Here is a 21,338-nt window from a genome sequence, read left to right on the forward strand (position 1 = left end):
TCAATGCAAATCAGGTACTTTCTTACATCCTGTATACTGACTAGATAGCTACTTGTAAAAACGGAGACTAGAAGCTCTAGTTACACACACACCATGTATTCACCGAGCTTGTCTCTTCCACGTCAGCAAAGTGTGAACACGTGTGACATAAAATCTTACCCTGGCATGTCGTAGACGTACAGGAAACAGACTGTTGTTAACTGTTCTATTATATTACTCTATATTATATTACTCTATTAAATTGTTTTTGTATAAAAAAACATTAGCAAATTACTTTTTTGTATTTGCAACAGACTATATAGAGCCACAGTATACAGCACCATCAGACACCTACATCCTGTGTCTGTTTGAATATAGCATTCTTCTTTCATAACAGCTTTCATGTCCCTATACATATATCAAGGTAAAAAAGAAATTGATTGATATACAACGCTGTATTAGGACTACCTGGCATAATGACTCCTTGCTGTCCCCAGTCCACCTGATCATGCTGCTGCTCCAGTTTCAACAGTTCTGCCTGTGGCTATGGAACCCTGACCTGTTCACTGGACGTGCTACCTGTCCCAGACCTGCTGTTTTTGGACTCTCTCTCTACCGTACCTGCTGTCTCTAACTCTGAATGATCGGCTATGAAAAGCCAACTGACATTTACTCCTGAGGTGCTGACCTGTTGCATCCTCTACAACCACTGCGATTATTATTATCTGACCCTGCTGGTCATCTATGAACATTTGAAGATCTTGGCCATGTTCTGTTATAATCTCCCCCCGGCACAGCCAGAAGAGGACTGGCCACCCCTCAGAGCCTGGTTCCTCTCTAGGTTTCTTCCTAAGATCCGGCCTTTCTAGGGAGTTTTTCCTAGCCACTGTGCTTCTACATCTGCATTGCTTGCTGTTTGGGGTTTTAGGCTGGGTTTCTGTACAGCACTTTGTGACATCGACTGATGTAAAAAGGGCTTTATAAATAAATGTGATTGATTGATAATAACTTGCTCTGGTTTAGACTACATGTGGAACCATCTATGCTGGAATTTCTTCAATGGGAGTCACCACTTTGTGTGCATTTGCCTTTGATGAACTCAAATCAAATTGGTCACATACACATATTTAGAAGATGTTTTTGCAGGTGCCGCTACCCCCGCATGTCAAATAGCAACCATGTTCATACACACAAGAGCATCACAAGAGAAAACATTCAATGGGTTTAAGAATGGTAAGAATTCCTGCAACTGTATGGCCCACATCTCTCATGTTTCTGTGCAATATCTACACCTAATGCACTTTTCACCCATGACCGTGTCAACCAATGCCCAAGAACAGCTAGACGTGACACTTTTATGCATGTTTTTGGCGGCGAAAAAAAACAACGTTCCAAACCACAAGCTTACCGGATGCTCTTTCTATTGAGACTGTTCCTGAGCACACCTTCATCTGCATGTTCAGATTCTTTTAACATCAAATGCTGTTTTTTTTCTATGTCACAACGCTGGAACCACACGTAATATAGGCTATGCGTGCAAACTAAAAAAGCTGACAGTGTATTTAGTGAAATAAAGCTTTTATTATGCTTTCTTTTTGTGTCAATACTTCGAAGTGCCTATGCATTCTCACTCTTTGTTTGTTCCCGTCATAGTGTGAAACTCACATCTCACCTGTAGGAGCAAGATACATCTGGACAGACTTCCACTTCAATAATGAAACTGAAATGTCACATTTTACTTCAAATGTTTATTTAAAAATGTACAGTAAAACTGTATAAATAATACTCATCGAGATGAAATGTTTCAATAACAAGAACAAGCCTTTGCTTTTTACAAACTTTTAAAAAGGTCTGCAACAGGAAGAAAAACACTAAACGTATATAAAAGATTATATCTTCATGTTGCAAAACACAACACCAAAAACACGACGAACACTAAACATTTTAGTTTTCAAAATAAAATAAACTGTAAGAGCATGCTGTTGATCTATGTCTCATCTACTGTGAAATCACCTATGTTTCTAGAGACAAACACAATATATGTATAATATGAATTGCAGCGTATCACATTTTGCACAATTTCTTTAACAACTACTGTTTGTCCAAAGGAAAACACCATTTTTCCATTAATAGAAAATCTGTTTCTCACTTCTACATTAGCACCAGAGCAGTCAAGTTTCAAACTGTTCTTTCACATGGACACAAATAAATGCTGAATTTGGCAAACATTGACAATTGGGTAATTCCTACATCCATATGTGGTGCATTTTCTGTCCCCAGGATTGAGTATATTACTTCTTATTCAGTGTAAAATGTGGATTCTAAAAGGCTTTAAATATAAAGTCAGGTGTCCTTTACCTTAAAAACACAAACACAAGGATATTGAAAGGGAATTCTATGCATTTTGAACACTTTTCTTCAGTAGATGTAGGTATTTTTTGTCCCCGGTTGTTATTCTTCAACTTCCATGAGAAATATTAGCCATAAAATACACTATTTAAAACATGTTTTCATTATTTTATAGTCCTAGTTAAATTCTCTCATAAAATAACGTTTTTTTCATGATTATTTATTATCATTTTATTTATTTCTGTGTGTCCCTGATATCACTTTCCATCCTGTTAGTTTGTCGTAATTCTCCACTTAAGAAAACAACCCTTCCCTACAATGACACCATATTTAGGAAGAGTCATCATTTCTTTGGTGGGAAAACAATGGTGCACGGCTAAATAAATATTCATTGTCTGCATGTCCCACTCATACATTTCCACTCGGTTAGGCTAAATTCGAGCAAATCAAAACATTTACAAATGTTAAAATATGTTTGATAAGAGAATTTAAAATCCTGTTCAATGGTTCACCATTATGCTAGCTCAATCTTGCTCACTCCCAGCGCTATGACTAATATATCCACATTTCCACCCTGTTATGATTATGCACCTAAAAAAATGGAAGTGCCAGAGCTTGACCGATATGTTTCCCTTTTTCTGATCGTACACTAAAAATAGAATACTAAAAATAGAATACAAAAGTTATGAGGTCCAAAAGGTACCGCATAGCAGGAATGACCCAATTTCTTCAACCGGAGACGAACAGCAAAAAATTAGGCAGAAATTAACTTAAAGCGGGGTTGAAGTCCTGCTTGACACATTTCAATCATATACATTCCAGTCAGTTTCTGGGATGGCTGGAATACATTGTCTCCCATTGCTCTTGCTATGTTTGGGGTTCCACCTGGCTCTATGCTGAGTTTGTTTAATATTCCAGAGTACCTGCAAGTCACCATCCCAGAGTTCCTTCAGCAGCCATATCTGCATTCCACTCTGGCTCGCATATCAAACCCCTACCCTTCCTCTGTCATGCTTCGCCACATCCAGTATGGCGGCCGCCACTTCTGACGAGTTCTTGGAGTTGTGCATCTTGTGCTGGCTACTGTCGGTGGAACGCGGCTGCAGGGTGGCCCGCCCCCGGAGGTATTTCAGGCCACGACGCAGCTCCTTGCGAATGTTGTCGCTGGAGAGCACGTAGAGGATGGGGTTGATGGCGCTGTTTAAGGTGGACAGGCCCAAAGAGATAGTGTAAGGGGTGTAGATTCTTTCCTCGAAGTCGCATGTCTTCTGCAGTTCGGGGATGTGGAAGGTGACAGCGCGCAGCAGCAGGATGATGTGGTACGGCGCGAAGCACACCAGGAAGAGGATAACCACGGCAATCGCCAAGTAGCGCACCCGCTCCTTCTGGCACGGCTGCAGCCCCGTGCTGGCCTGCACGCTGGCCAGGATGGCACGGTTGGTGACCACCAGCACGACCAGCGGGGCCAAGAAGCCAATGACGAAGCGTGCGTAGTTGAAACCCGTCACTGTGAGCGTGCTCTGGCCCGGCTCAAAGCATTTCTTCTCTACCACGTTGCCCTCCATCATGGTAAAAACTGGCACGTGGCCCATGAACACCACCAAGACGATTACCATGGTAACCGCAACTGCCAGCCTCTGCTGGCGAAGGCCGCGCGACTCCACGGCGTAGACCACGGCCACATACCGGTCGCTGGAGACACAGCACAGCAGGAAGATGCTGATGTACATGTTGTTGAAGAAGAAGTAGCCCGTCACCTTGCAGGCCATGGAGCTCCAGCGCCACTGGTGGCCCATGTTCGCGTAGTCGGCCCACATGGGCAGGGTGCAGAGGTAGATGAGGTCGCACACGGACAGGCTCAACAGATAGATGCCCAGGACGTTTTTGCGGCGCACCTGCAGGAAGGTCAGGTAGACAGTAATGATATTGGCGGGCAGCCCGATAATCAGTACCACACTGTAAAGCACGACCAGGGGCACACGGTCATCAAAGTAGGTCAGGTTGCAGTTGGTGGCCGCCACGCTGATTTGAGTCATGGTCATCTCATGCATAGTATCTGGAGGGTAGAGAGAAAGAGGGAAAGAGAGAAGAAGCAAGGTCACATTTCCTATTTTGTTGTGTGGTTGTGTGATATATAAAAACTTTGAATGTATGCAAACACAAATGAAGAAATCACAAGATTAACTCTAAATCACTCTATTTGCAGAGCATTTGTCCACAGACATTTACATGTTTTTTTAACCTTTATTTAACTAGGCAAGTCAGTTAAGAACACATTCGTATTTTCAATGACGGCCTAGAATGATAGAATGATAGAGGCAGGATGATAGATTTGTACCTTGTCAGTTTGGGGGTTTTAACTTGCAGCCTTCCGGTTACTAGTCCAACACTCTAACCACTAGGCTACCCTGCCTCCCCATGTCGCAAAAGGCGTTTTTTTGGCTTGTTTCACAGTTTTCTGTTTTACAAAATTCTAGACCTGCAGTAGCCCCCTAATATGTATGCCACATCCATTCCTTCTCGTGGTTTGTCTACTCTACAGCCACTGTAGTCTAATGTGATAGACTTTACCTTAATGACACACACATACAGAGACAGAAACATAATTACATAATTCACAGAAAAAACCCTTAGGGGCCACTAAAGGAAGAATGAGTGAGTGAGTTGCTGGAAGGACACAGAAGCTGAGTTATGTGCATAGTGAGTCACACATACATGACTATGTGCGGCTTTATGGAAATGTACATCTGATTTGTCAAGGCCCTTAGTGTCACGCCCTGACCTTAGTTATCTATCTTTGTTTTCTTTATTATTTTGGTTTGGTCAGGGTGTGTCAAGGGGTGGTTTGTTGTGTTTTTGTCCTGTCTAGGGTTTTTGTATGGTCATGGGGTTGTTTACTAGTCTAGGTGTTTTGTATGTCTATGGTTGCCTAGATCGGTTCTCAATTAGAGGCAGCTGTTTATCGTCGTCTCTAATTGGGAACCATATTTAGGCAGCCATATTCCTTGGGTAATTTGTGGGTGATTGTCTATGTATTAGTTGCCTGTGTCTGCACTTATTCTATATAGCTTCACGGTCGTTTTTTTTGTTGTTTCTTTATAGTTCATTCAGTGTTCTTCCTTCATTAAAGAAGATGTATTCAAATCACGCTGCGCCTTGGTCTCATCCATACAACGAACGTGACACTCAGCATGTTCAGTCATTTTCAGGTTAAAGTGCTTCTTTGCTGAGAATCAATTAGCAAGCAACCAAAAACCACACGATAGACAAGTAATACCACAACTCCTAGTTGGTGCATCTCAACTGAAAACGACTCTCTGTTGACTAACCTTGACGACTCATCTAGTCATCAACCTTGATGGTCATTGTTAGACCCATTTTGGTACATAAAGAAAATGTACAGTATAAAATATATTTTGGTTGATTTGTTATTGAATATAGAAATGTATGACAACTATTGTATGTACAGAAACCCAACTTTATGACTATTGTGACACCTAATGGCCTGTTGGACAGCATAAAAGGATTATGGGTAAAGATGACCTCAGTATAATTGGAAGAAGTGTAGGAGGCCTGTACGGAACGTGCCAAAGAGAAACCTGCTTTCAACCGTGTAAACCATTGAATTTATCTTGCATTATTTTCTGACATTCATGGGTTTACCTTTTCTTGACATCATTACCATTTTGGAACCTGTTAGAACACCCGGACTATGTTGTTTTGTTTTTCCATTTATCAGCCTGGAACTGTGTGACAACCCAGACAATTCTTTGTGAGTAATGAATATAATGTACCTGCAACAACTCTGAAGTCTCTCAATGGGAAAACACGTTGGAACCCACCCTGTAAAGGCGTCTATAGATATGTGTGGCGGAGTTGAGAGATGTGGCTTTCTCTATAACTTGTTTGTTTTGATATTGAGCTATCTGATATAAAAGCTCTAAGACTTCTAGGTTGTATTGGTACGTTTTCATTGGTTGGCTTTAAACTAGGCTACACGTGCACGTGAGGTGGGTTACAGTATGCTATTTTGTGAACTATTCTGTGACCCATTTTAGATAAACCAAACTAAAACGGGGTCCCAGTCTAAGATAGAGATGGATGGTGTGGGGGTCATGAAATTTTGTCAGCCGGTGATTGTCAAGCAAATAACTGCTGGTCTCATGATAATTGACCGTTAATTAACATAAACACATTTAGCATCTCCTGGCTTCCACGCATCACCTACAAGCCACTGATGTAGACCTTTCTAACATCTGCATTTAAAAATGATAATAAATCACTGTAATATAGCCTACACCATCACAATGAATCCATTATTTATTTTAGACAGGTCTAAAGAAACATGATATGAAGAAAATGTAGTCTATTTCAGAAGAACAGAATAGCATACTCTGAGTTGTCCTTATGTTAGGCCCTGTTATGGCTACGCCATATGGCTGTGGGCTATGCTAATTCATTTAGCAGACAAGATTTTCGGAGAATTCCATGGCATTATTATTATTATGATGATGATGATGATACCCCCAGGTGGCACAGTGGTCTAAGGCATTGCATCTCAGTGCAAGAGGCATTACTGCAGTCCCTGGTTCAAATCCAGGCTGCATCACATCTGGCCGTGATTGGGAGTCCCATAGGGTGGTGCATAATGGGCCAGGGTAGGCCGTCATTGTAAATAAGAATATGTTCTTAACCGACTTGCCTAGTTAAATAAAGGTAAGATATTAAATTATTTTATATTATTAAAAATACAATTGAACATAGCTGAATAAAATAGAAAGGATATTTTCTCTAAACGATTTCCGACGGATTGAGCACGTGTTTCTATTCTGTGTTGAGGGGTTCACAAAGAAACAGGTCCTCCTAAATGCTTCATTTAGACTTATTTATGTAACTTTAGTTGTGATACAAACGTTTGGCCATATGTTTTGATTTTTAATTCATTCTCATGCTGCATGATGTGACTAATGACGATAAAAAAAAAACAGAACTCAACACTAAATTAGATGCCATTAATTAATCAGCTCAGTGCGATAGGGGGCAAGGTGACAATCCTGGAAAACGCTTTGCCTGACATCAACAACAAGATAACCATAAACGCGGGGCGCCTGGATGAGGCAGAGGGGCGAATCCTATCCATGGAAAACTTATTGACAGATGCCATGGAAACAATAGCATATGCTAAAAAGAAAATGGATAATCTGGAAGAGAAAACAGAGGACCTGGAAAACAGGGGGCGAAGGAATAATTGTGTTCTATTCAATCTGGGCGAAAAAGAAGAGGGAAACATGCCACTGATCCGCTACCTGCAAGACAAACTTCCCGAGTGGATCCACCTGTCCACCGACAGGCCCATAGAACTCGAGAGAGCTCACCGAGCACTGAGGCCCCCACCAGCAGCCAGACAACCACCGCGCCCAATCACCATACGTTTCCTGAGATTCACCGACAAGGAACGAGTCCTACAAGCAGCGAAAAACAACACCATCACAGTGGGAAACGCCAAACTCACTTTACACCAGGACATGTCAGCTGGAATACGCCGAAAGCTCAGAGAGTTTGACGAAGTGAAGAAATACTCCATTGACCGAGGCATCTTCAGGGGATTTAAATACCCAAACGAGCTCAGGATTCTTCACCAATGAGCCTTGCGAAACTTAAAAACTCCCGAAGAGGCAAAACGTTTTTTTGAAAGAAAACCCTGGTCAATGACAAACGGACCAATGACTAAATGCTATTACTAAAGGAGGTAAGACAACATATAGCCGATATCCAAAGACCCACCCGCCCCGCTAATTGTCATTATAGCCGTCCAATTTATATTTATTTTCCTTTAGCTGAGAGGGATAGGCTCTATAGCTTAACCTAGGCCTACTAATGTTTCAGCCTACTTTTATTTCCCTGTTTTTTTGTTGCTATTATTACTTGGGGTTCCCTATGTTGGGCTATTGATTTTATTTTCTCCCTCTTTTAGTGTGGTCTGGACAGGGGCTACTGTGTCATTTACTCAATGCGGGGTGGAGAGGATGATGGCATTTCTTTGGTGGGGAGAGGGAGACGTGCGTTGCTAACTGTTCCCGGTTTTTAGTTTTTTTCAGAACACAGAATTGCGACTGAGCGGGGGGTAATAGATCCAACGGGATGTGTCGAGTTGTTTGGGAACTCGGCTGGGGTGTTCAGAGATTATTATTTTATGTACACCATTTATTTTCCTTTTATGTGAACGCAGCTGTAACTACTATCCACTTTTACCCAGCGATGACTTGCACTAAAGTTTGATTACTGTTCGATGACGATGACTAGTACCGTAAATCTATTGACATGGAACTGCCATGGTCTAGGGCATGCAATAAAACAGAAAAAGATACTACGTGCTTTAAAAAAGGAAATTACAAGAGACACACCTCTGTGATGCCGAACATTTTTCTCATTTCTCATCTTTCAAATCAAACAGTAGAGGTACAGCCATACTTATCCATAAGAATGTTCCATTCATAATTGACAAAAACATATCTGATCCGGATGGGAGATTTATTTTGATAACTGGGTCACTATATGGTCAACCAATTACTTTCTTAAACATATACGCCCCTAACACAGATACTCCTGCCTTCATGTCAAAAATGATAACCCTGTTCAATGAGCATTGTGTTTCCTTTGGCGTGGTGGCCGGAGATTTTAATTGTACCCTTAACCCAACCCTAGACAAATCATCTCAAGTCCCCACCACAAATTCTAGATCTACGAAGATGTTGAACTCTCTTACTAAAGAGATGGGACTGATAGATATCTGGAGAGAGACTAATAGCTCATATATGGACTATACATACTACTCTAATGGCCATAACACCTACTCCCGTATAGATTACATTTTTATCCCAAAGAGTTTCATAAATTCAGCCACATGTACAATCGGACCCATAGCACTTTCGCCGGTGTGTGAAAGAATGTAAGTTTGTTATTTGTTCTTTATTGTGGTTACTGTTGCATTGTGTGCTAGTACAGTTGGTGTTGCTTCGTTTCTCCATCTTATTACTATTGTGTTATTACTTATATTATTGTCAGTAGCAATTAGCCAGTATTTCCTATGATCTATTTGTTATTCATTTCATACTGTCCTTTGTTATTGCCTGTTACTATGTAATAGCCTGCCATTCTCTGTTGCAGTTTATTTATTCAGTCCCTTTGCTCTCCTCGTTATTGTTACTGCCTACTGCTATTGTCTTCTTACATTATATTGTACTTATTGTATTCTCATACCTTCATTCCATTTTAGACCATTCCCATCTATAATATGGCAATAAAGTCCTGTTTGGAATACTCTGGAGGTTGTCTTGTCTTTCTAATGGGAGATAGGCGTCAGTAAAACCACAGGCTTTCTTATTTTGGAGGTTCTACCTCACACACATACTGACTGTCATTTCGCCATTTGGATTGTTGTGAAGTTCAATCGAACAAGCTGGCTACCAGCCAGAGTGATGCTAGCTAGCTACACGCTGGAGTGATCTAACAGTTGTTGCCAACATCAAAAGAGAGCTTAAAACAGTTTCTTGTGGAAGTAATTGGACTTTCTGTTAAAGTCCTGAAAGAAGAGGACATCTAAAGTCGTGGACTAGTTAGTTGATTGACAATACATATGGCAAGGATAAGAAATGACACTGTTAATGAACATTTAATTAGCCATAATAAGGAGAAGATTCCTGTGATGACGTCGCAAACTACTTTTATAATTCCCTGCCAGGCCTCGTACAGACTCCCTCCATGAACACAGGGTGTCATTCTTTATTTTTGTTTTGATATTGAGAGATACATGCTGTAAGACTGCTCGGTTGTATTCCTATGTCTTCATTGGTTGTATTTAAACTAGGCTACACATGCATGTGAGGTAGGTTAAAGTAGGCTATTCTGTGAACTGTAAGATTGTGCCTGTTATGTTGTTGCCTAAAATCTCATCAAATATATTTGATTAGATCAGGGGTTAAAACTAGTACAGGGAACAGAACCGAAAACCTGTAGTCCACAATCAGCTTGTTTGTCTTGCTGAATTTGAGGGAGAGGTTGTTGTCCTGGCACCACACTGCCAGGTCTCTGACCTCCTCCCTATAGGCTGTCTCATCGTTGTTGGTGATCAGGCCTACCACCATTTTGTCGTCTGCAAACTTAATGTGTTGGAGTCATGCGCAGCCATTCAGACGTGGGTGAACAGGGAGTACAGGAGGGGACTAAGCATGCACCCCTGAGGGGCCTCCGTGTTGAGGGTCAGCGTGGCGGATGTGTGGATGCCTACCTTCACCACCTGGTGTCGGCCCTTCAGGAAGTCCAAGATCCAGATGTAGAGGGAGGTGTTTAATCCCAGGGTCCTTGAACGCTGAGCTGTAGTCAATTAACAGCATTCTCACATAGGTGATCCTATTGTCCAGGTGGGAAAGGGCAGTGTGGAGTGCAATAGAGATTGCGTTATCTGTGGATCTGTTGGGGCAGTATGCGAATTGGAGTGGGTCCAGGGTGTCTTGGATGATGGTGTTGATGTGAGCCATGACCAGACTTTCAAACATTTTATGACTATTATTGCTACAGGGCGATAGTCATTTAGATAAGTTACCTTGGCGTTCTTGGGCACAGGGACTATGGTGGTCTGCTTAAAACATATAGGTATTACAGACTGGGTCAGGGAGAGGTTGAAAATGTCAGTGAAGACACTTGCCAACTGGTCAGCGTATGCTCTGTGTATGTGTCCTGGTAATCCGTCTGGCCCTGCTGCCTTGTGAATGTTAACCTGTTTAAAGGTCTTATTTACATTGGCTATGGAGAGCGTGATCACACAGTCGTCCGGAACAGTTGGTGCTCTCATGCATAGTTCAGTGTTGCTAGCCTCGAAGCGTGCTTAGAAGGTACACATATTTTGCTTGTCTGGTAGGCTCGTGCCATTGGATAGCTCGCGGCTGGTTTTCCTTTTGTAATCTGTGATAGTTTGCAAACCCTGCCACATCCAACGAGCATCAGAGCCAGTGTAGAAGGATTCGATCTTGGTCCTGTATTGACGGTTCGTTGGAGGACGTAGAAGGATTTCTTATAAGGGTCTGGATTAGTGTCCCACTCATTGAAAGCGGCAGCGGTAGCCTTTAGCTCAGTGCGGATGTTGCCTGTAATCCATGGCTTCTGGTTGGGATATGTATGTTTGGTCAATGTGGGGACAACGTTGTTGATGCACTTATTAATGAAACCAGTGACTGATGTGCTAAACTCTTCAATGCCATCGGATGAATATCAGAACATTTTCCCGTCTGGTCTAGCGAAACAGTCATGTAGTTTAGCATCCGCTTCATCAGACCACATAAAGTCACCGGCCACTAGGAGCATTGCCTCTTGGTGAGCATTTATTTATTTTTTGCTTATGGCCCTATAAAGCCCGTTGAGTGCGGTCTTAGTGCCAGCATCAGTTTGTGGTGGTAAATACTACAAAAAATATACATAAAAATGATCTTGATAAATAGTGTGGTCTACAGCTTATCATGAGGTATTCTATCTCAGGTGAGCAGAACCGAGACTTCCTTAATATTAGAGAGTGACTTGTGTAATTCTATACAGTGGAAGTGATTGTGTCAAAGCAGTTATATAATTAAACTGCACTCTAAGCAGATAAACTGCACTCTAAGGCAAAGACTCAGCCAAAGAGTGTGTTACATCTTGCTTTTGTCTTTTTAACTGAAAAATATTGAACCCTGCAGCTACAGAGTTGACTCAGTCCCTGTGATGTGCAGAGGAGAAATTAACAAATTGGACCAGCCCAGTCTTTACTGTGGGCCAAGAAGCCTTGTTAAACCAATTACATTTTTACAAGAGCAACCCTAAAGCAACACTCTCCTGTGTGGCAGAGCAGATTTTTTACCCTATGGCTGTTCAAGATGGATGCTTAAATAATAAAATGGTTCATTTCCCAGTGACATTTGTGACTTGTTTCAGGAAATTAGGTGTATGTTGTACGTCACGACATCACAGGGCAGGCATTTCACTTTAACATAATTTTCTTTTTTATTAAAATTTGTTTTTTGGCAGAAATGCCTTCTGGAACATGTGAACTTTCATTGCCATCTGTAAATACGAATAAAATTGTTAAATTACGAGCCTTGTTGGTTTGACCACAGAAAAAGACAAGAACCTTCCTGTTAGCTCTGCCCGGTGGAAGCAGAGCATGACAGCTAAAGAGATGGAGAAAATTCTGCCGTTTGATTGCAAATATGCGGAGGGAGATGAAAATAGAACACACAGAAGGCTGTTGTATAAAACACCTGTCTCCGGATTACATCTTCAAACTAAGGACAACCATGGCATCTGTGACAGAGAGGGAGAAGCGGTCATCCATGTACAGTGGGTATAGAAAGTCACCACCCCCTTTCAAAATGTTTTGTTGCCTTAGAGCCTGAAATGAAAACACAACATTTGACATTTCAGGCTTTATTTACACACAGTAACCCACAATATCCAAGCGGAGAAAAATACATATTTAAATATATTAAAAGTAAAACAATACCCTACTTGAATAAGAATTAGAATTGCAATTTCACATTTTCTGAGGTATAACCAAACACTTTCCAGATAACAAATCAAGCTAATTTACTTCCATCTGTGATCAATTGTAGTGACTATGATTAGTTCAGAATAAAAGCAGTTTTTCATAGAGGACTCCACTGCTTAGTAGTGCAATTCAAAGCAAAGAATCCACTATGGGCAGAAAGGTACTTTCAAAAGATCTACGAGATAAAGTTGTGGTAAGGCACAAGTCAGGGGATGGAAATAAAACGCGTTGTCTATCCCTCGGAGCACAGTCAAGACCATTATTAAGAAATGGCAGGCATAAGGCGACGCCCAGACCCTGGATAGTTCAGGCCGTCCTTCCAAACTGGATGACCGGCAAGGAGGAGACTGATCACAGAGGCTACCAAGAAGCCAATAGAGACTTTGAAGGAGCTTCAGGCCTTTATGGCAAAGACTAGTCAATGTGTGTATGTTACCACAATATCACAAGCGCTCCACAAATCTGGCCTCCATGGGAGGGTGGCAAGAAAAAAAACAGTCCTCAAAAAAAGCCACATCAAGTCTTGTTTGAGCTTTGCAAAAATGTACATTGTAGATTACGAGGCTAAGTGGCAAAAGGTGCTGTGGTCAGATGAGACCAAAATTGAACTTTTTGGCCTGAAAGCAAAATGATATGTCTGGGCGACAATAAATCTTCCCACTCAAAGAACATGGCAACAGTACAGCACGGCGGTGGCAGCATCCTGTTGTGGGGGTGTTTCTCTTCAGCAGGGACTGGACCACTTGTCAGGATAGAAAGGAAAATGGACAGTGCAAAATACCAACAGATTCTTGAGGAGAACCTGCAGCCCTCTGCCAGGAAGTTAAAAATGGGAAGATGTTTCACGTTTCAACATGACAATGAAACAAAGCACACTGCCAAAGCAACTGTACAGTGGCTGAAGGAAAATAAGGCGAAAGTCCTTGAGTGGCCTAGTCAGAGCCCCGACCTAAATCCTATTGAGAATCTGTGGAAGGACTTGAAGGGTGCAGTCCATGAGCGGTCACCATGCAATTTGACTGAGCTTAAACAATTCTGCAAAGAAGAATAGGCAAATATTGCACAGTCTAGGTCTGCAAAGTTATTAGAGACGTATTCGAAGAGACTTGTGGCTATAATTCAAGGAAAAGGTGGTTCCACCAAGTATTAACTCTCAAATAGGGTATTTTACTGTTTATTAGAGAGATTTCTGGAGAAAAAAATTCACTTGGACATTGTAGGTTATCCGTGTGTAAATAAAGTGTGATTTTATGTGTTTTCATTTCAGGTTGTAAGGCAACAAAACATTTTTGAAAGGGGGTGTTCACTTTCTATACACACAGGTAAGAGAGTCTAGCTACATACATTTTCAGATATTATACATTTCTAATTTTCTCAAAAAGATGGTTACATTGCAAGTTAAAGAATACTGTTAGCTAGCTAGCTAATGTTAGTAATATTATTTGTATCTCAGAAAGCCATTTGCATTACTAATTTATAGCCCAATGTTAGCCAGCTAGCTAACATTGAACATAGTTGGTTAGCTTTAGCTACCTGCAGATTCATCCATGGAAGTAGCATTATGAGTTGGGATAGCTAGCTAGCTACCTACCTACATGTCTAAACAAAAGGCTCCATTATGCAAGTAACCATTTCACTGTAGCGTTTACACCTTCTGTATCCTGTGCATGTGACAAATAAACATGTATTTTATTTGATATTGTATGTGTTTACCAGAGACAGTAATGTGAAGAAAATCATGATCTGCACCAAAGTCAAATTGGGATATAATGTTAGGACAACTAGACAGTGTCCAAGTTCTAAAATGCTCCAGTAAAATGACCTGCTTTTATTTCGTCACACTCACAGCCGTAAGTTATTTTCTATAATTAGCTCACCATTAACTTATTGTGAGTTTATTTTACTGTAATAATTAATGAGGAGTACACCACGTCAGTCATTGGCTTCATCAATAAGTGCATCGATGACGTCGTCCCCACAGTGACCATACGTACATACCCCAACCAGAAGCCATGGATTACAGGAAACATTCGCACTGAGCTAAAGGCGAGAGCTGCAGCTTTCAAGGAGCGGGACTCTAACCCGGAAGCTTATAAGAAATCCCACTATGCCCTTTGACGAACCATCAAACAGGAAAAGCGTCAATACAGGACTAAATCAAATAAAATTTTATTGATCACATACACATGATTAGCAGATGTTAATGCGAGTGTAGCTAAATGCTTGTGCTTCTAGTTCCAACCGTGCAGTAATATCTAACAAGTAATCGAACAATTTCACAATAACTACCTTATACACACAAGTGTAAAGGAATGAAAAAGAATATGTACATATAAATATATGGATGAGCGATGGCTGTGCGGCATAGGCAAGATGCAGTAGATGGTGTAGAGTACAGTATATACATATGAGATGAGTAATGTAGGGTATGTAAACATTATATAAAGTGACATTGTTAAAAGTGACTAGTGATACATTTATTACATCCAATTTTTAATTATTAAAGTGGCTAGAGATTTGAGTCAGTATGTTGGGAGCAGCCACTCAATGTTAGTGAAGGCTGTTTGAACAGTCTGATGTCCTTGAGATAGAAGCTGTTTTTCAGTCTCCGTTCCAGCTTTGATGCACCTGTACTGACCTCGCCTTCTGGATGATAGCGGGGTGAACAGGTAGTTGCTCGGGTGGTTGTTGTCCTTGATTATCGTTTTGGCCTTTCTGTGACATCGGTGGTGTAGGTGTCCTGGAGGGCAGGTAGTTTGCCCCCGGTGATGCGATGTGCAGACTTGACTATCCTCTGGAGAGCCTTACGGTTGTGGCCGGAGCAGTTCCTGTACCAGGCGGTGATACAGCCCGACGGGATGCTCTCGATTGTTCATCTGTAAAAGTTTGTGAGTGTTTTCAGTGACAAGACAAATTTCCTCAGCCTCCTGAGGTTGAAGGGGCACTGTTGCGCCTTCTTCACCACGCTCTCTGTGTGGGTGGACCATTTCAGTTTGATGTTTACACCGAGGAACTTAAAACTTTCCACCTTCTCCACTACTGTCCCGTCAATGTGGATACAGGGGTGCTCCCTCTGCTGTTTCCTGAAGTCCACGATCATTTAATTTGTTTTGTTGACATTAAGTGTGAGGTTATTTTCCTGACACCACACTCCGAGGGCCCTCACCTCCTCCCTGTAGGCCGTCTCGACGTTGTTGGTAATCAAGCCTACGACTGTAGTGTCGTCTGCAAACTTGATGACTGAGTTGGAGGTGTGCATGGCCACACAGTCATGGGTGAACAGGGAGTACAGGAGAGGGCTGAGAACGCACCCTTGTGGGGACCCAGTGTTGAGGATCAGTGGGGTGGAGATGTTGTTGGCCCTCTTGAAGCATGTGGGAACAGCAGACTGGGATAGGGATTGATTGAATATGTCCGTAAACACACCAGCCAGCTGGTCTGTGCATGCTCTGAGGACGCGGCTAGGGATGCCGTCTGGGCCGGCAGCCTTCCGAGGGTTAACAGGTTTAAATATTTTACTCAAGTTGGCCGCGGTGACGGAGAGCCCGCAGGCTTTGGTAGCGGGCCGTGTCAGAAGTTGTTTAATTTGTCTGGGAGCAAGACGTTGGTGTCTGCGATGGGGCTGGTTTTCTTTCTGTAATCCGTGATTATCTGTAGACCCTGCCACATACGTCTCATGTCTGAGCCATTGAATTGCAACTCTACTTTGTCTCCATTACCAGGACGAGTACTGCGAGCATGCGCTGAACAACTGGCAGGTGTCTTCACTGACATTTTCAACCTCTTCCTGTCCGAGTCTGCAATACCAACATGTTTCAAGCAGACCACCATAGTCCCTGTGCCCAAGAACACAAAGTTAACTTGCCTAAATGACTACCGACCCATAGCACTCATGTCTGTACTCATGAAGTGCTTTGAAAGGCTGGTCATGGCTCACCTCAACACCATTATCCCAGAAACCCTAGACCCACCTCAATTTGCATACCGCCCCAACAGATCCACAGATGATGCAATTGCACTCCACTCTGCCCTTTCCCACCTGGACAAAATGAACACCTATGTGAGAATGCTGTTCATTGACGACAGCTCAACGTTCAACACCATAGTGCCCTCAAAGCGCATCAATAAGCTAAGGACCCTGGGACTAAACACCTCCCTCTGTGACTGAATCCTGGACTTCCTGACGGGCCGCCCCCAGGTGGTAAGTGTCGGTAACAACACATCCGCCGCGCTGATCCTCAACACTGGGGCCCCTCAGGGGTGCGTGCTCAGTCCCCTCTTTATCACGTTCTTTCAAAATCGAACCCAGAAGCAGACCAGGACAAGGAGAGTAGGAAGAAGGTGAGTATTTATTTACAAGTGAATGTGAATGGGTAGATATATCCAGGTGGCGTAGCGGGCAGCGGTGGTAAATAGGTGGATCCAATGGGGTAGCGGAATCCTCCGACGACTAGGCGGGAATGGGGTAAATGATCCGGGTGAGTAACTGAAGACAGAACAAACGGAGGTAAGTTTAAGGCAAGCAATACGTTAAAAAAAATTTTAAAAAAAATTCTATCCAACTTGAGGCTGATACTAGGGCACAGCATACTGTTCATGGCTAACGATCCGGCAGGGAATGGATGTCAGGTCCGGGCTTATGAAGAGGAGAGATTATGATCAGGACCAGGTGTGCAGATAGCTGATGGGATGCAGGTGTGGGTAATCAGAACTCCCAACTGGCTACATTGCCCAGCAACCAGACAGGGTGCGTTCCAGGACGCCGGAAAAAACACTCCAGGACAGAACACAGGCAAAAAAACAGACTCAGGAAACGGGATTCGTGACACTCTTGTACTGTTCACTCATGACTGCATGGCCAGGCACGACTCCAACACCATCATTAAGTTTGCCGATGACACAACAGTGGTAGGCCTGATCATTGACAACGACGAGGCAGCCTATAGGGAGGATGTCAGAGACCTGGTCGTGTGGTCCCAGGACAACAACCTCTCCCTCAACGTGATCAAAACAAAGGAAATGATTGTAGACTACAGGAAAAAGAGGACTGAGCACGCCCCCATTCTCATCGACGGGGCTGTAGTGGAGCAGGTTGAGAGCTTCAAGTACCTTGGTGTCCACATCACCAACAAACTAACGTGGTCCAAGCACATCAAGACAGTCGTGAAGAGGGCACAACAAAATCTATTCCCCCTCAGAGGACTGAAAATATTTGGCATTGGTTCTCAGATCCTCAAAAGGTTCGACAGCTGCACCATCGAGAGCATCCTGACTGGTTACATCACTGCCTGGTATGGCAACTGCTCGGCCTCCGACCGCAAGGCACTACAGAGGGTAGTGTGAACGGCCCAGTACATCACTGGGGCCAAGCTTCCTGCCATCCAGGACCTCTATACCAGGCAGTGTCAGAGGAACGCCCTAAAAATTGTCAAAGTTCTCTCTGTCACCGCACGGCAAGCAGTACCTGAGTGCCAAGTCTAGGTCCAAGAGGCTTGTAAACAGCTTCTACCCCCAAGCCATAAGACTCTTGAACACCTAATCAAATGGCTACCCAGACTATTTGCATTGGGCCCCCACACTCACCCCCTCTTTTACACCGCTGCTACTCTGTTGTTATTATCTATGCATAGTCACTTTAATAACTCTACCTTCATGTACATATTACCTCAACTAACCAGTGCCCCCACACATTGACTCCGTACCAGTACCCCCCCATGTATATAGTCTCACTATTGTTATTTTACTACTGCTCTTTAATTACTTGCTACTTTTATTTCTTATTCTTATCCATACTTTTTTAAACTGCATTGTTGGTTAGGGGCTCATAAGTAAGCATTTCTCTGTAAGGTCTACTACACCTGTTGTATTCGGTGCATGTGACCAATACAATTTGATTTGATTTTGATTTGAATGTGTGTAGACAAAGAAGAGCACTCCAGTAGGTGCACCAAAATATTTAAGGGACATTTTCTCAAAAGTGGGGTTACAAGTTCATCAACTTTCAAAGTATAATTACTTTCCCATTGTTCCTTAACTGTAGTGTATGATATACAATTTTCTAGCTCTGAGTCTCTACTTTTATCCAATGTAAAAACACAATTTCACATTTTGCTACATAAGACCGAATCAAGCAGGTCGTGAATGAATGGATCACTAGAGCACTGGGAAAATCAACCTGGTCTCAGAGCATTCCGTATTATTCTGTACGTAAATCCAAGACACTCCATTTAATATGATATGTTATGTTTCGTATGGTATGTATTACTTTTTGGATGTCCATCACCCATTTGGTATGATATGTTACAAATTAAATGCTGTATTATAGTGTAACAAATTAGGGTTAGGAGAAGGGTTAGCTAACATGCTAAGGAGTTGCAAAGTAGCCCAAAAACAGTAAGCCGTTGAAAAGTTGCTTATTAGCTAAAATTGTCAGTCATGAGATTGGAACTCGAAACTCCCTAATTTGATAATCTCAGATTTACATTTACCATGTTACGTTTACTATGTTCGTCTAGTCTATGAAACCAGATTGGGAAAATAGGCATCAGGGAACTGCTGCCTGACAAACGAGACTTGGAGATAGGCTATATAAAACAAATGTTTCTGTACAGCACTTTGAGATATCAGCTGATGTACGAAGGGCTATATAAATACATTTGCTTTGATTTGATTTGATTTGAAATGCAAATTTGAATCATTAACGCATAGTAATACAAGTAACCTACGGCATTTAGCATGGTATTTACAATTCAGAATGTATAAATCACAGCCCAGAAGCTGTAGCTTCTACATAACCATAGACCAGCACACTGGTTCAGTAAGTGCATAGACTACATATATATATATATATATATATATATATATATATATATATATATATATATATATATATATATTGGACCATTTTCTCTGAAACTGAGTTTGTGTGCTGAAAGGGAATCTACCACCCGACTAGACACTTTTGATCGATATTGAAAGAGGGGCTGGCTCCTCCGCCTGCTGTAAGGCTTTGTCTTCATTGTGTCACATGCCCTCTTTCCTGACACACATTTATGTTAAGGATGAACACGATGACTTTACGAGAAAATGAAACATTTGCCCTATGTGTCGCCTGCCATTAGTGACGGTAGCGCACATTCATTTCACCCCCGTTAATCTCGGTGCTCAGGGGATTTTTGAGGAGGCGCCTCTTTCAACTCACTTGGCAGTTTGTATGGGAGACCTAAGTGGGTCGTGTTGTGCTTCACTATCTTATTATTATGTCTAGGCTAGCGTAGCCTACCTGATGGCACACACAATATTCTGAGAATAAGGTTGAGATATAGCCGGCTGAGTGTGCGTGAGCGCTCATGCGACAGATTTAATCACATGAATTGACATGAACAACATGCACTAGGTTCCTACAACAACCTGACTGATTTAAAATATTTTCCCCATTTCAACTATTCATTAAATATTGATCATCTCGTTGTTTACAAAAAAAAATGTATACAACATTTAACTACCCACCGAGTCGAACAAGGTGAACAGCTATGCTTTGCTTATTGAACACTTAATAATGCATAGCCGTCTGGAATGATTAATCACAGTTGCTTTGAAATATTAGTATAATAAAATATAAATAACAAATAACCAACAATAAACTCACAATTTTATTTCATGTCCTTACGCAAATGTAGGCTACAATAACAGCAAACTACCAGTAACCGAGGTGACCTATAAATGTACCTACATTTCCCCGCATGATCCTCGAAGACAACAAATAAATAAAGCACAACATTTTTAGAGAGTTTTTGTCATTAGTCGATCACCAAAATATAAAACGACACTTCCAATCACTGCACGATATACCATAAAACTGAACCGATAACTAAGTTGCAAATAATAATATCAGTCAGAACGTAATATCCAGAAGTGCACGCTGCATGATAGCTCTGGATCAGGGCGGTAAGTGCGTATCCTTTCACTACGGAGGAAGGCGCACTAAGGACCTGGACCAGAGCTAAATGCTAGCTAAATCAATAATTGTTTTAAAGTTACAATTATCTCAATCACACATTTCAACATTTGTCAGAGAAACTCACCGTTTTGCTGTAACATCTCTCGAAATCCGTAAACAGTCTTCATTCATTACTGCCTGAAAGAGAGCATGCTTCTTCCACCTTTGTCATTCATTCTACATTCATAAGCATACAGTTCAAGAGCTGTTTAAACATCCGCTACGATAGTAGTATGTGCGCAGGGGAAGACCCCGCTCTGAAATGTCACGTGGTTTGAATATAGTAATACCACAAGTGACAAATCATTGATGTATTGCTCCAGTGTACTCTTACCACCTTAAAAACATATATTGCACTGACACACATGAGCACGAGATTGTTTATATATATATATTTAAAAAAATATACTTTTAAAAAATGTAATCTGTTGATGA

The 21,338-nt window shown here is 41.9% G+C and overlaps 1 protein-coding gene across 2 annotated transcripts; it reads right to left on the reverse strand.

Moving 5' to 3' along the window:
• Positions 1 to 1,712: 1,712 nt before the first annotated feature.
• On the reverse strand, positions 1,713 to 21,135 carry LOC118398517 (probable G-protein coupled receptor 132). 2 transcript variants are annotated; one of them, XM_052470840.1, is made up of 3 exons: positions 20,989 to 21,108; positions 7,635 to 7,790; positions 1,713 to 4,384 (listed from the first exon to the last, which is right to left on the reverse strand). In XM_052470840.1, exon 3 carries the CDS (start codon positions 4,377 to 4,379, stop codon positions 3,315 to 3,317), a length of 1,065 nt encoding a protein of 354 aa, XP_052326800.1. In that variant the 5' UTR covers positions 4,380 to 4,384; positions 7,635 to 7,790; positions 20,989 to 21,108; the 3' UTR covers positions 1,713 to 3,314. The 2 variants fall into 2 exon arrangements, with proteins under 2 accessions (XP_052326800.1, XP_035649834.1); XM_035793941.2 differs by lacking the exon at positions 7,635 to 7,790 and having other exon boundaries at positions 20,989 to 21,135.
• Between the last annotated feature and the right edge of the window lie 203 nt (positions 21,136 to 21,338).

Source organism: Oncorhynchus keta, chromosome 19 (genome assembly GCF_023373465.1).
Source record: "Oncorhynchus keta strain PuntledgeMale-10-30-2019 chromosome 19, Oket_V2, whole genome shotgun sequence".
Classification (NCBI taxonomy): domain Eukaryota; kingdom Metazoa; phylum Chordata; class Actinopteri; order Salmoniformes; family Salmonidae; genus Oncorhynchus; species Oncorhynchus keta.

Excerpts from the sequence above, each read along its gene's own strand:
- LOC118398517 (XM_035793941.2), bottom strand. The coding sequence starts at position 21,031 with ATGAAGACTGTTTACGGATTTCGAGAGATGTTACAGCAAAACG. Across the intron at positions 4,385-20,988 it reads AGAGATGTTACAGCAAAACG|ATACTATGCATGAGATGACC; the intron begins GTGAGTTTCTCT and ends TCTACCCTCCAG.